Source organism: Oryctolagus cuniculus, chromosome 21, assembly GCF_051225735.1.
Source record: "Oryctolagus cuniculus isolate XC-2025 breed Fujian yellow rabbit chromosome 21, ASM5122573v1, whole genome shotgun sequence".
Taxonomy (NCBI): domain Eukaryota; kingdom Metazoa; phylum Chordata; class Mammalia; order Lagomorpha; family Leporidae; genus Oryctolagus; species Oryctolagus cuniculus.
In genome coordinates this window covers 11,175,831-11,190,887 of record NC_142887.1, presented here as the reverse complement: position 1 = coordinate 11,190,887, position 15,057 = coordinate 11,175,831, and the positions used below count along the sequence as shown (strand labels likewise).

Genomic DNA, 15,057 nt, shown 5'->3' with positions numbered 1-15,057 from the left:
AAAAAAGGAATCTTTTCTCCTCCTGCAGAAAGACGCTTCTTGGGCCGACTTTTGGTTCACCCATCGAGCAGACCCAGGTCCTGCCGGCGAGAACTGCTAAGGAGCTGCAGAAGCGCTACTTGGTGTTCATCAACAAGGACAAGGTAGAGCCCTCGCTCTTCCCTGCTGTGTGTGCTGCCGGCCACATTCCGTCCCCAGGGTGGTAAGACTCCAGGGGGCCTGGCGCCACGGCCACGGCCTGCCAACTCCATCCAGGCCATGGGGAGGCCGAAACCACCAGGGCAAGCAAGAATGCCATAACCGGGCGCACCGAGCAGTCAGATTTCCTGTGCCCCCACGGCGGACACGGCCCACAAGGGGACTCTTTCCCTGGTGCATTTGCGTGGAAGGTTGGTTACACTTAGCTGGGTATTCAACAGACTATCTGTATTGAAGAGTAAATCACAGGATGTGAGAATCAGTCTGGACAACCCCAGACGCTTGCTGAGGAGGCCCCGCAGGAAAGCTTCCCTGCTGTGTTCCTGCTGAAGCCGGGCAGGGGGGCCTCAGGTCCCCTCAGGGACCCCCGACAAGTGGATGCCCAGCTAGGTTAGATGCAGCCCCACCCCCTGTCCTGGCTGTGGACACACAAGTCCTTCCAGCACATGGGTCTAGAGGTGACATGCGCACCTGTCCCCTCCGTTTGAGTGAGCGCCACGTGTCTCTTTCTAGGTTGGGCTGCAGATCCTGCCAGTGGACGGCAACCCACACAAGACATGGGCCATTGTTTGCCACCCAGACGGGGTGGCCAGCATGGCCCTGTCCTGTGATGGCTCTTACGCCTTCACAGCAGGAGGCCACGATCGCTCGGTTGTGCAGTGGAAAATCAACCTGAGGTACGTGCTGGGCAGCCTGGCCGTGTAAGGAAGGGCTTGGGTGCAGGCCTTCTTCTTTCACCGCATGGCGGCCCCCCACTGTCTGCCAGGCGCTGTCCTGTGACGTGTCCAAGCTGCTCCTTGTGACCTCTGTTCAAATCAGTGAGCAGTCGCAAGGCCACCCTTCTATCCCACGGGCCCACAGCACTTCAGCCCCCCTGACTCCACCTGGCTTCGCCCTTGCTCCCCAAATCCCTCTCACTCTGCCTTTAGCACGGCTGCAGCAGCGGGACAGACCCAGGGAGCAGCGGGACAGACCCACTGGTCAGGGAGCAGTGGGCAGGGCTGCTTGTCCTGCTCTGCCTCCCAGAGCTGAGGCACCTGCCCCAGGTGGGGCTGCAGAGGTCCAGCACTGGACATGGGAGAGTGCAGGGACACTGAGGCCGCAGAGATGGGGGTTTGAGTTTAGAGCTGTCTCGCCTCCCAACTGGGGGACCTCGGCCAGGTTTCTTAGCGTCTTCGAACTTCAGGTTCTTTGTGAAAACGGGGGATGTACCGGGGCCTTTGGCAGGACTCTCGTCAGGATCTGGCTGGTTAAAGCACCTCGCCCGGAGCTGAGCGCCCAGCAAATCTACTCTTCCTCACACAGGCCTTCGTCACAAGCTCAGCTCTTGCTCGCTAAAAGCGGGGTATGCCTTAAGGTGGCCCCCGATCTGCCTGATTCAGGGAGCCGCCTCAGGGCAGTCCACCCAAGCAGCCAGTTCCATTCCTGACTATGTCCAGGGCCGTGCTGCACCCCTATCTCAGGTGGGCGCCACCCCAGCAGTGTGGTGTTTAGGGGCCAGGGACAGCAGGTGTTAGCCTGACCAGGTGCACGCACATCTTTCTCCGTATGGCCGAGACCCAGGCTTCTCCCTCTCAACTGAGTGTGAGCCAGGCAGCCCGCTCTGACTTTGACCTCTGCCATCAGCTGAGTGGGCAGGTTTGGGGGACCTGGGGATTCAGAAGGTGGAGGTGAGCTCTCCCTGATCCGTGTCCTCAGACCCAGCCTATCGCCCAGGACCTGGGGACTGGCAGGGCCTGTAGCAGAATAGAATGTTCCGTTTTCCATTTTTGTCCTCTGGAAATGGTTGAGATTTAAAAAAAAAAAAAAAAAAAAAAAAAAGCCCGGCACTCGCTTTCCAAAGCTTTCCTGTGCCTGGCCAGAGTCCAGGCTTCTGAGAATTTCAATTTAATCTGTTGTGGGGACAAAGGATCATTATAAACTAATTAGCACTTCATGGCTGCTTCTAGTGACTTAATCTGCTCAGTGCCTCACGCACGGGAAGGAAAGGAAAAACCCTAAACAAGGAAGCAAAGCCCCTACTGGATTCGCGGGTGGCACCTTCTAGGAGGGTCGGTCCCCTCCCGTTCTGCTCTGCCCTGGGCCTGCCATCGCTGCCTGGGAGCGTCTGCCCGAGCACCCCTCCTCCCCTCCCCCCACTGGCTCCTCGCACCTCCTGCCTCCCCCCTGTCTGACACCGCGCCTCCTCCTCTCCTTGTCTGGCATCTGTTTCAAAGCCCCATTACTTCTGTCCGCCCAGCCTCCCTGCCTCCTGCTCTCCTGCTGCCACCTTGCTCAGACAAGAGCAGAGAGACCCGGATTCAAATCCGGCCCCACCACCTCCTCGCCCGGTGACCTCGGCAAGTCTCTTTCCTCCATCCGTGGGATGGGACTGTTCCGTCACTGGGGCCAGAGCTGTCTCAAGGGTGGTGAGCCCCATTGCTATGCCTCTGCCTGCTCAGGGAGCGTGTCCTGGGCACCTACTGCGCAGCGCCCTGCCCGGAAGTATGAGACAGCCAGGTAGAGAGTGGGCAGTCAGCAAATGGCGCTTCCCTGTGGTGCCTCCAGTGACCTCTGTCTCTGTTGCAAGGATAGGACCTCAACTTAGGCAGCCCCTGGACGCTCAGCGCCTTCCCTGCTCTGGACTGCGCCGAAATTTATTTAACACCGGCAGCGGCCCCGTCGTGGGGTGCCGGCGATTTTGGAGTTTTTCAGCTTTGGAGTGAGACCAAGTCAGTCTCGTACAAGTGCAGGTTTTGTTGCCACGTTTACACGGCCTGAGCCCGTGTTGGAGAGCGGAGGGGCAGGCCTCACCTGCGCACTTCCGGCAAAGCGGCAGCCTGGGGGCCGGCGGCTTCAGGGCCAGGAGCCCACCGGTCGCCTCCCTCCCTCAGGAGGGTCGTGGTCCCCAGGGGTTGCTGGCAAACTGCCGGCCTCCTGTCCGTGGTCAGCGAGAGAGGGGCGCCCTGGCTCAGGCCCTGGGCCGCCCCGTTCCACGGCTCCACTGTGGAGAGGCCGCCTCCTCCTCAGCCCAGGGTCTCCGTTTTGTTCCAGTGCCCTGGAGGCAGCGGTCTCTCTCGGGGGTGAGGACCTGACCCCGTTCTACGGCCTGGTGCCCGGCGGCAGGGAGGGCAAGTTCTACACGGTAAAGGGCCGCGCGGCCAGCCCTCGGACGCCCCCATGGCGGACCCCGCATGCGTGCGCACCCTCCCGGCATGCCCCGGGGCGCGCGCGCCCTCCCGGCATGTCCCGGGGCGCACGCGCCCTCCCGGCATGCCCCGGGGCGCAGGCTGACGCACATCGCCTCCTCAGGAGCTCGAGGACTACTTCTACTACTCGCAGCTCCGCAGCCAGGGCATCGACACGATGGAGGGCCGCCAGGTGTCCGAGCACATCTGCCTGTCGGAGCTGCCGTTCGTCATGCGAGCCATCGGCTTCTACCCGTCAGAAGAGAAGGTGGGAACCTGGGCGCTGGGGCGGGCCAAGCCGCGAGTCAGCGGGTCGTAGGGAAGGTGCAGGTTCGTCCAGGGAGGCGCTGTCCGTTAGGTCCTGGCCGGCCCAGGCGTGTTCTGGTCCCCGCTGGGCAAGGCCCGGCCTCGGAATGTTCCAGAAGGCAGAGCCCGGCCAGTGTGGCGGCCGTTGTCGTGCACAGGTGCCGTCAGCCACTGGGTGTGGCCTCGTGGCACACAGGAGGGGAGGCGGGTCCTCCTCACCCGGCCTGGGCAGCGCGGGCGGTGCCCCTCGGGTGCGCCGTGGTCTGAAGGGCAGTGGATGAGCAGGCGTTGGAGGCACGGCTCGCCTGCGGCCCACATCAGCGGAGGGCCAGGTTCCTTCAAGTCCCAGCTCCACTTCCGGTCCAGCTCCCTCCTGATACCCGGCCCTGGGGGCAGCAGGTGCCCCACTAGGAGTCCCAGGTTTGGCCTGGTTCTCGCCTGGCCGCTGCAGGCATCTGAGGAGGGAACTAGTGGCGGGAGGAGGGAGATTTGTCTCTTATCTGTAAATGAATACAAATCTGTAAAAATAAATAAAATGCAAGTGACCAGGTTTTCTTTCTGATTTGAAATGCGGTACATTCCCAGTGTTGAAACTACACAGCAGAATGAAGAAAATAGTTACTTGTAATCCTGCACCCAGACTTTGCAGTTAATGTTTCCCTTCCTTTCTCACATAGTTCTAGGAGATAAGTTGGCACCTTGTTAAATACGTATTTCTATTCTCTGTTTTCACCTAATGTTATATCGTAAGCATCTTCCACTTCATTCAAATGCTCTGAAAACTTTAAAGGATATATTTTATAACCTTTCCGGTTTTAGAAAATAAAACAGTAGGGGCAGGCGCTGTGGTATAACGGGTAAAGCCACCACCTGCAATGCTGGCATCCCATGTTGGTATCCGTTTGAGTCCCAGCTGCTAAGCAGTGGAAGATGACCAAAGTCCTTGAGCCCCTGCACCCAGGTAGGAGACGTTGGTGAAGCTCCTGGCTCCTGATTTGGCCTGGCGCAGCCCTGGCCATTGTCGCCCTTTGGGAAGTGAACCAGCAGATGGAAGACTCCTCTCTGCCTCTCCTTTTCTGTAACTCTGACTTTCAAATAAATAAATAAATAAATCTTAAAAAAATAGTATAATAACGAGTAAAGTAGAAATTACTCAGAGGTAATCATAGTTACTATTTTGGTGTATTTCATATACAGATGTGGATATATTTGTTTTCATTTAATTATTTATTTGGGAGACAGATGGGGAGAGAGAGACAGACAGACAGAGATCTTCTCTCCAGCATTTCGCTCCCTCAATGTTTTTTTATTTTTATTTTTATTTTTTTTTATTTTTTGACAGGCAGAGTGGACAGTGAGAGAGAGAGACAGAGAGAAAGGTCTTCCTTTGCCGTTGGTTCACCCTCCAATGGCCGCCGTGGCCGGCGTGCTGCGGCCGGTACACCGCGCTGATCCGATGGCAGGAGCCAGGAGCCAGGTGCTTTTTCCTGGTCTCCCATGGGGTGCAGGGCCCAAGCACCTGGGCCATCCTCCACTGCCCTCCCTGGCCACAGCAGAGGGCTGGCCTGGAAGAGGGGCAACCGGCACAGAATCTGGCGCCCCGACTGGGACTAGAACCTGGTGTGCCGGCGCCGCTAGGCGGAGGATTAGCCTAGTGAGCCGTGACGCCGGCCCACGCTCCCTAAATGTTAACAGCAGCCAGAGCTGGGCCAGGCCAAAACCAGGAGTGGGGACCCCGGTCCAGGTCTTCCACGTGGATGGCAGGGGCCTGACTACTTAAGCCATCATCTGCTGCCTCCTAGGATGTGTGTCAGCAGGAAGTTGGAATGGAGAGCAGAGCTGGGACCCAGGCACTCTGATGTGGGATACAGGTATCCCGAGTGGCATCTTTGCTAGGCCAAACTCCCATCACTCCACCATATCTCTATTTGTAAACAAAGCATTGACATCATATGATATATCTATATCTATATCTGTATCAGTATTATGTACTATGTGTATATATACATATATATTTTTTAAAGGTTTATTTATTTATTTGAAAGGCAGAACTGCAGAGAGGCAGAGGCAGAAAGGGAGAGAGAGAGGTTTTCCATCTGCTGGTTCATTCTCCGAACAGCCACAACAACTGGAGCTGGGCTAATTCGAAACCAGAAGCCAAGTTTCTTCCAGGTCTCCCACGTGGGTTCAGGGGCCCAAGGACTTGGGCCATCTTGCTTTCCCAGGCCATTAGCAGAGAGCTGGATTGAAAGTGGAACAGCCGGGACTCAAACCAGTGCCTATATAGGATGCTGGCACTGCGGGCGGTGGCTTTACCCGCTGCACCACCGAGCTGGCCGCGTGTGTGTATTTCTGTGGATATACGCGTGTGTGTATGCAAGGGCACGTACGTCAGCAGTCTCGGTAGCCGTGTTCTGAGACGTCCTTGACACAGAGTGCTTTTCAGGCTGCACGCTTGCTGAAGCCACCCCCAGCGGATGGGGGTGACAACACACGGTGTCTCGAGTGTTGGCTGTCACAGCTGCCGCTGGGCTGGGCGTCTCTGAGTGTGGTTTGGAGTACTTCTCTGATTGTTTCCCTGGGTCGGAGATAGGAACTTTAGGGTCCTATTGCCAGCTGCGTCCCAGAAATGTGGCATCTGCATGCCCACGCTCAGGCACACTCAATTCCCAACACCCGGCTAAGACTTGATGCTCGCCCCAGTCACCTTCTCTGGGCTGGTGGCCTGCCCACAGTCACCTCTTTCCTGTGCTCCGTGGGTGACCAGGAGGGGTGTGCTGTTAGTACCCACAACCATGCTGAGTCACGAATGAGGACCTGAAAAGTGTTTATTTCCAGCTCCCCAAAAAGTCTTCCACCAGATGTGCATTTTGTGGAAGTACATGGTCAGGACACAAGTGGCTGCCCAGGCAGTGGGTGCTGCCCACAAAGAGGGCTCCTTGGAGCTGCACTCGTGCCTTCCCCAGCGTGGTGCGTGGAGTGCTGGGGTGCAGATGGGCTGTATCAGACTCACCTGGAGCACATCCTCTGATTCCTGGTCCCTGCGCCCTGTCCAGAGCTCACTGTTGTGAATCTGAGCTCAGGGCCTGGGAGTTCACCTCTCCCAGAGTTGTTGTGAGCCCCTGCCTTAGAACTCGGCATTGAGGGGTGCTAACCGGGGCCATGCATATTTGAGGAGATGGGACCAGACCCGCTCACTGAGTTTCTTAGCCAGGACCCTTCTTTGTCCACAGCATGCTTGGCTCATGTAAGTCCAGAGGCAGCATGAGCTGACCAGGCTCTCAGACTGTCACCTTCTCTCTGGGCCTTGCTCTCCTTTGTGTTGCCCTTGATCTTGGCCTGGTTCCTCACCTACCTCCAGCCAAGCTCAGCCTCTGAGGCAGGAGTGAGCCCATTGCAGAGCTCAGGCACCCCGGGGAGGGTGGGCCTGTCTCTAACCTCGTGGCCTCATTTCTGTATAGAGATGCTGCCTTACACAACTTACCTATTTATACACACACACACACACACACACACAGATCTTCCATCTGCTGATTCACTCCCCAAATGGCCACATGGCTGAATATGGGCCAATCTGAATCCAGGAGCTAGGAGCTTCTTCTGGGCCTCCCACATGGCTGCAGGGACCCAAGGACGTGGGCCATCTGCTGCTGCTTCCCCAGGTGCATTAGCAGGGAGCTGGATTGGAGGTGGAGTAGCCGGGACTTGAAGCAGTGCTCACATGGGCAGCAGCTTTACCCACTGCACCACAGTTCCAGCCCCTAAGTATATATTTTTTCATGAGGATAATGGTAGTACCCATGTCTTGGAGTTGTTGTATGGACTGAGGCTCTGTGTGGCACGGTGCTGATGCCGACAAGGCTCCCATTAGAAGCTTGGAAACCATTAGCCAGCATCCTCATCTCTGGATGCCTGGTTATAAAAGGTTTCACACAAGTGTTCTTGCAAGGCCAATGTGTGGATGGAAATCACAGAATGTTCAGTGGTGTGGAAGGAGGTCCAAGGCGTGTTTCGTGGCTGGCAGAAATCCAGAATCCCAACACAGCTCAGATCCCCAGGGGGAGAGCAAGGTTGATGGCACAGCCTGGATTCTAGTCACAGCACCAATGTAAGGCCACCACAAAACACACCAAACACTGGAGTTAAGGGAAAGGTTTATAGTCGGGTGGGGGAAGCCCGACAGGCAGAGAGGAGAGGGTGAGAGAGTGAGTGAGGATATGTGCTGGAAGCAGGTCCCGTTATATGTTTGCAGGGGGCAGGGGAGTAGGAGCAGCAGAGCTGACACCTGTGGTTGGGCCATGGGGCTTAGGACCGAAGCTTACTGTGCAAGGTGGCCACCAGGCGGGGGGCAGAGCCTAAGATGGCATCCGGGGCATAGATGGTGCTGCAGGTAAGACTGCCACTTTGGCCGGCGCTGCGGCTCACTAGGCTAATCCTCCGCCTTGCGGCGCCGGCACACCGGGTTCTAGTCCCGGTCGGGGCGCCGGATTCTGTCCCGGTTGCCCCTCTTCCAGGCCAGCTCTCTGCTGTGGCCCGGGACTGCAGTGGAGGATGGCCCAAGTGCTTGGGCTCTGCACCCCATGGGAGACCAGGAAAAGCACCTGGCTCCTGCGATCAGTGCGGTGCGCCGCCAGCCGCGGCGGCCATTGGAGGGTGAACCAATGGCAAAGGAAGACCTTTCTCTCTGTCTCTCTCTCTCACTGTCCATTCTGCCTGTCAAAAAAGTTTAAAAAAATAAATAAATAAAAAAAGACTGCCACTTTACTAACAGTTCTTCTGACCTCATCTTGCTTCTTTGTTCACAGAACCTTTTGTAAGCCTTTCACATTTTCTTGATCTGGTAAAGATAATTTACACAATTATGCCAGAGATACCACTTTGAAGGTGGTCTTCCCATTCGGGATTCTTTATTTGAAACACAAGGCTTCTGTGACTGCATCCTGTCATGGCCCAGCAGCGCCCATGAGAGAACCTGCGTGTTCACTCCTTGCCGTGGAGCAGGCTCAGGAAGCAGGTGGGCTTGTATCCTGTGCTGGCAACACATGGGAAAGCTTAACAACCAAAGTCTTGGGGTGGGCATCTGGTCTAGTGGTTATGCCACCAGGTGGAGCACCCGCACCCCCCAGTGGGCTGCCCGGGTTCCAGTCCTGGCTCCCACCCCCAGTTCTAGCTTCTTGGAAAGGCAGACTCCCCAGGGCAGTAGGTGGTGCTTCAAGTGGTCGGGTTCCTGCCACCCGCGAGTTCTGAGCTCTGGGCTCCATCCTGGCATCCTGGCCCAGCTCCCTCCGGCTGCTGCAGGTATTTAGGGGGTGGATCAGCATGTGAGCGCTCTCTCTGTCTTTCTCTGTCTCCTTCTCAAATATAAACAAAATACTTGGTGATGCATAAAAGGCATGGAGGAAACGATGCTAATCTGTAACAGAGTGGCATTGGCAAGTATTTAAAAACACAAAAACTGAAGTAAACAAGGGCCAGGCTTGTTCACTGCTGCGGTGTCCATCTTCCCCGGGCCCCAGAAGGGAGTTTTGCTGCCCAGTGGATGTCTACAAATCCCATGGACGCCTGGGTTTCTAATCCACTTTAAAACAACATTTGCTCTTTGGAGACGTTTTCCGAGGGCCCTGTGGTCCTGATCGGCCCCGCCCCTCCTGTCAGGGAGCCAACTTTATGAGCTGATGAGCCCTTTCCTGTGTGAAGCCACACGGGGAGGCTCTGATCCTTTGTTCCCGTGTCAGATTTACAGTGATTTTGGAAACAACCTTCTCAGGGCTTTGAAACTTTTACGCCCAGGCTTTGCTGCAGTTAATGAAACATTTCCTCTTCAGAGGTCGCTGTGGCCCCACCCCCGGGAAGTTGTACGAAGGGCATGGGTTTGGCTAATGGAGCACTTTCACACTTGAGTACATAAACGATGTAGAGGCAGGGACTCAAGCCAGCCCCCGAAGACTCTGCATTATTTAGATTTCTCTTACGTCAGTGTGACTGCCGTGGGGATTTGAAGCCAGTCAGTGTGGTAAATCGAAGCCAAATTATACAAGAATACAACCCTCCCTGAAGAATTCCAGCCGTTCTCTTCTACAAAAAACCACACTCAGAGGCGGCGTGGCCCCAGCCCTAGTGGTTGGGGTTGGCAGCTCTCACAGTTCTTCATTTTTTAAACGAAAGATCTGCAGGGTGTATACTGTTACAGAAGGAGCTGTCCCACAGCGGCCACTCTCTCTACAGCTGAGTTTGTATGTAAGAAGGTTTCCTCTTCCATCTTTACAAACACACATTTTTTTCTCTGAGACAGTGCATGGCGTTCCTTCCCAGGTCCCCATGGCTGTATTTCTATTTAATTTGTGGAAGGCTGTGTTACCTGATGGATTTTTGTCCTGAATTAACATCAGTGCAACAGCTTCATTCTGGAAATCTAAGGCTAATCTTGGTGGAGACCTGTGCCCAGCCCAGGACCCATGTGGTGGACAGTCAGCACCTGCTGGTTGAATGAGTGAATGGATGGATGAATGAATGAAGGACAATGAGGAAAACAGAGTCCTGGGCATTGTGCTTGGATCACCCTGACGTGTTTGGTTTCTTCAGGAGTCTGGCATGGTTAGGAGCGTTTAGAGAGGACACAGGGACAGGTGTGCGCTGGTTATGCTGCGGCCTGGGACTCACATTCTGTATCCCTGGAGTGCCTAGGATCCAATCCCACCCCCATGCCAGTTTCTAGCTAATATGTGTCCTGGGAGGCAGCAGGTGATGGCTCAAGTCCTTGGGGCCCTGCTGCCCATATGGGAGATCCTGTTTGAGTTCCAGGCTCCTGACTTCTGCCTGGCTTGGCCATTTGGGGGAATGAATCAGAAGATGGAAAATACCTACTCTCTCTTTCCCATCTCTATGTATTGTGTGTGTGTCAGACTCTGCCTTTCAAATAAATAAAAATGAACACTTTTTAAAAAATGGGTAACTTTATTTGTTGCAAAAATTTTGAAATCCATGCATAGATTTTTCATAATGCATATTTTCAGTGAACTTTCTGAAGACTCCTTGTATACATGGATTTCAAAATGTTTTTGTACCAAAACAAATTTATCTTTTAATTCTATTTTCTGCAAGCCTTTTGAAGAACCCTCATGTGTAGCACAAAGAGGGCAGAAAACTAAAAAAAAAAACTAAAGTCAAGATATCCAACACTGGTTATCGCTGAGGGACGGGGAATATGAGAGCATTTATTTTCCTTCTTTGCATCTCATCATTTGCATTTTTCATGACAAATATGTATTAATCTTTGCTGGTTTGACAACTATAAAAGGGTAGATGACAGTGACAGTGGAAAACAGCTCAAAAAATATTAGCACTGTTAGAACTGAAGCTTTGTTACGTTGCCTGCACCATGGCTTCTACTCCATTTCATTTTTTTCTTTTTTTTTTTTAAAGATTTATTTATTTTAAAGACAGAGTTACAGAGAGAGGTAGAAACAGAGAGAGAGAGAGGTCTTCCATCTGTTGGTTTACTCCCCAGATGGATGCAAGGCCGGAGCTGCGCTGATCCAAATGCAAGAGCCAGGAGGTTCTTCTGGGTCTCCCACACGGGTGCAGGGGCCCAAGCACTTGGGCCATCTTCTACTGCTTTCCCAGGCCACAGCAGAGAGCTGGATCAGAAGTGGAGCAGCCGGGACTAAAACCAGCGTCCATATGGGATGCCGGCACTTCAGGCCAGGACTTTAACCCACTACGCCACAGCGCCGGCCCCTCATTTTTTCTTTTCTTTTTAACAAGTTTACAGTGGTATATCGCATGTCACTGGTCACCCTTTTTTTTGCATCTTTTTTTTTTGGTTCACCTGTTTAGAGCCACCTGTTCACAGAGTTGTGCCCACAGTAGAACTGTGTGATCCCAGAACAGTTTGATCACTTAAAACAAAATCCCACATCCCTCTAGGTCTCTCTCTGCTCCTCCCCTGTCAGCTCCCGGCCACCAACGTCTGTTTTGTGTGTCTAAGGATTTGCCTGCTTTGGACGTTTCATGCAAATACCGGGTGCAGTGTGTGGCCTTCTGTGTCTGCTGCCTCTCCAGCAGCACGGTGTTTCCCAGGTTCATCCAGGTCACAGTGTGTCGGGGCTTCTCTCCTGTTAGGGCTGAATCCTGAGGACGTGAGCTGCTGACTCCTTCATTTATGACCTGGAGGGCGCTGGGGTAGTTCCACGGCAAAGCTGCTGTGCATACAGGTTTCTGCGTGGACATTTGCGTTCAGTCACTGTCAAACAGCGTCTCTGTGTCTTGCCATTGGAGGACCTGCCAGACGCTTTTGTCCGTTGTCCTTGTTGACCTGAACCAGGAACCAGCTGGTGCTCCAGGTGCATGCTTTGGTCGGGAGCTTGGGTGGCTAACAAAGCCTCAGTTGGGGTTGTGAGACGAGGTGCTGGACATGTTCTTTAGATGTGCCTGTCTTTTTACAACCTCTTATTTATTTAAATGTATTTTTTGAAAGCAAGGTTTTCCATCCACTGCTTCACTACCCAAATGGCTGCAGTGGCCAGAGCTGGGCTGATCCAAAGCCAGGAGCGAGAAGCTTCTTCCAGGTTTCCCATGTCGGTGCAGGGACCCAAGTACTTGGGCCATCTCTTCCACTGCTTTTTCAGGTACGTTAGGAAGGAGCTGGATTGGAAGTGGAGCAGCCAGGACACAGACAGACACTCACATGAGATGCCAACGCCACAGGTGGTAGCTTTACCTGCTATACCACAGCACCGGCCCAAAACCTTTTTTTTTTTTTTTTTTTTTTTTTTTTTTTTTTTTTTTGAGAGAGAGAATGACAGTGCTCCTATGCACTGATTTACTCCTCAAGAGCCAGGGCTGCTCCAGGACCACAATTCAGGTCTCCCCTGTGAGTAGCAGAAACTCAGTTACTGGAACCATCCCACTGCCTCCCAAGGTCTGCGTTAACAGGAAGCTGGAGTCAGGAGCCTGAGGCCAGGATGGAACCCAGGTACTCCTGTGTGAGATGCAGGTGATCCAGCTGCCATCTTCTTAGCAAGGCCCAGTGCCTACACTTCTTTAAAAGCTTTAAAAACATTTGACTGTGTGGGAAGGAGTCCCTGGGGTACTTGAAGCCGGGCTGAGTGAGCACCCTCATAAAGGGCCCTGGGAGCAGTGCCATTCACCTGTAATAGAGGCCAAGCCTGTGGGCAGAACCTGACTGTGATGTTCCCCACGCCTGGAGCTTTTTCTTTAGGTGGGGTTACTGGAGGATGGACAGAGTGACGCATACATAGCAGGCATGGCCACACAGTGGCGCTGCCAGCCCTGAAGCCTCTCTTCAGCTTCCTGCCCTGTTCAGGGCAGCAAGGAACCCCTGGAGCAGGCACAGAGTGAGCAGAGGTGTGAGGCAGGAAGGCAGGTCCTTGAGCCTTGGGAGTCTGTGAAACTGTGACCAGGTGGATCCAGGGGGCCTTTTTACCCCAAGGCAGAATGGCCTTAGCTCAAATGCCTCACATCCCTCTTTGCTGAAGAGGAGGTTACACGCCTTCATCTTAAAGCATTAATTCTCCAGTGGGGATCCCATTCCCATAGGCCTCTGAGGGTCAGTGACAGAGGCAGACGTGAAATACCCTGAGTGAGGGGACTTCAGTCACTCAGAGCAGCCTCCCTGGTATCACAGACCCTGGGGCAGCAGGACTGACGGAGGCCCAGATGCGTGTCTGAATGTTTGAAAATTACCAGACAGGGGCCAGCGCTGTGGCGCAGTGGGTTAACGCCCGGCCTGAAGCACCAGCATCCCATATGGGCACCGGTTCAAGACCCGGCTGCTCCACTTCCTGTCCAGCTCTGCTATGGCCCAGGAAAGCAGTAGAAGATGGCCGAACTCCTTGGGCCCCTGCGCCCACATGGGAGACTGAAAAGAAGCTCCTGTCTCCTAGTTTCAGATTGGTGCAGCTCAGGCCTTTGCGGCCATCTGGGGAGTGAACCATCAGATGAAAGACCTCTCTCTGTGTAACTCTGTCTTTAAAATAAATAAAATAAATCTTAAAAAAAAAAAAAAAGAAAGAAAGTGGGCTGGTGCCGTGGCTCACTTGACTAATCCTCCGCCTGCAGCGCTGGCACCCCAGGTTCTAGTCCCAGTCGGGGCGCCGGATTCTGTCCCAGTTGCTCCTCTTCCAGTCCAGCTCTCTGCTGTGGCCTGGGAGGGCAGTGGAGGATGGCCCAAGTGCTTGGGCCCCTTTACCCACATGGGAGACCAGGAAGAAGCACCTGGATCCTGGCTTCGGATTGGCGTAGCTCCGGCCGTGGTGGCCATTTGGGGGGTGAACCAATGGAAGGAAGACCTTTCTCTCTGTCTCTCCCTTTCACTGTCTGTAACTCTAACTGTCAAATAAATAAATAAATCTTCAAAAAAAAAAAATAAAAAAGGAAGGAAGAAAATTACCAAATTGTTAACCAAACACTCTACCTTGACAACGCAAATGCTCAGTGGCTACTAGTATATTGAGTGATGTCAACTAGACAGGAAGTGGTTTTTCTAACTAAGGCTTTGTGAGTTTTAATAGACATTCTTCCTTGGCCTCACCTGTGCCCATGTTCTCCTTCCCCTCTCCTTCCCTCCCCTCCCCTCTCTCCCCCTCCCCTCTCTCCCTCCCCTCCCCTCACTCCCTTCCCTTCCCCTCTCCTCCCCTCCCTTCCCTTCTCCTCCCCTCCCTTCCCTTCTCCTCCCCTCCCTCCCCCCTCCCCTCCCATCTGTCTGCCTGCCTGCCTTCTTCCCTCCCTTCTTCCTTTCTCCTTCCTTGCTTTCCCTCTTTCCTTTCTTTTTTCTTTCTTTCATTCTTTCTTTTTAACTCGTTCATTCAATATTTCTCATAGCCCTTACCACGTGGCAGGCTCTGGACTGAGATGAACACCATAGCTACTGCTTGGTGGGAGAGACAGATCCGGGCCTGGGGAATCAGAGCGTGCACTGCAGCTGCCACCCATCGTTACACTCGACTGCACGTCACCAGTCTGGCACTGATTGTTCTTGGCACAAGCGTCACCTGTGTGAGCCCCTGTGGTCTGAGAGCCCCAGCTCTCAGTGTGGCTCCCAGATCAGCAGCATTGGCATCCCCTGGGGACATGTAAGACATGCAAATTCTGCGGCTGTCCTAGGCTCCCTGGATCTAAGCCCCTGGGGGTGGGGCCTGGTCATTTGGTGGCTGGTACAGTTTGAGAGCCCTTGTCTTGAAGCCGTTCTTCTCTCTCTCAGCCACGTATTTGAGTCACCTAGCGAGCTTTTAAAAAGTATGACAGCTCAGATTTTACCAGGTCTAATTAAATCAGGATCTTGGGGTATGGGGTCTGGGCCTCAGAAACTTTAGAGCTGCCTGGATGAATGGGATGGAGCCAGTGCCCTGGAGGATGATGGGTCTGT

General features: G+C 53.9%; 1 protein-coding gene across 3 annotated transcripts in view; it reads left to right on the top strand.

The window, feature by feature from the left end:
- The window catches only part of CFAP251 (cilia and flagella associated protein 251), a 72,649-nt gene that overhangs the window by 39,934 nt on the left and 17,658 nt on the right, over nucleotides 1-15,057 (top strand). For all 3 annotated transcript variants that reach the window (XM_051837766.3, XM_051837762.3, XM_089323072.1), the window contains exons 16-19: nucleotides 29-143; nucleotides 712-875; nucleotides 3,232-3,322; nucleotides 3,490-3,633. In XM_051837766.3, coding sequence (XP_051693726.3) covers nucleotides 29-143; nucleotides 712-875; nucleotides 3,232-3,322; nucleotides 3,490-3,633 — 514 coding nt within the window. The remainder of the gene's footprint in view (nucleotides 1-28; nucleotides 144-711; nucleotides 876-3,231; nucleotides 3,323-3,489; nucleotides 3,634-15,057) is intronic.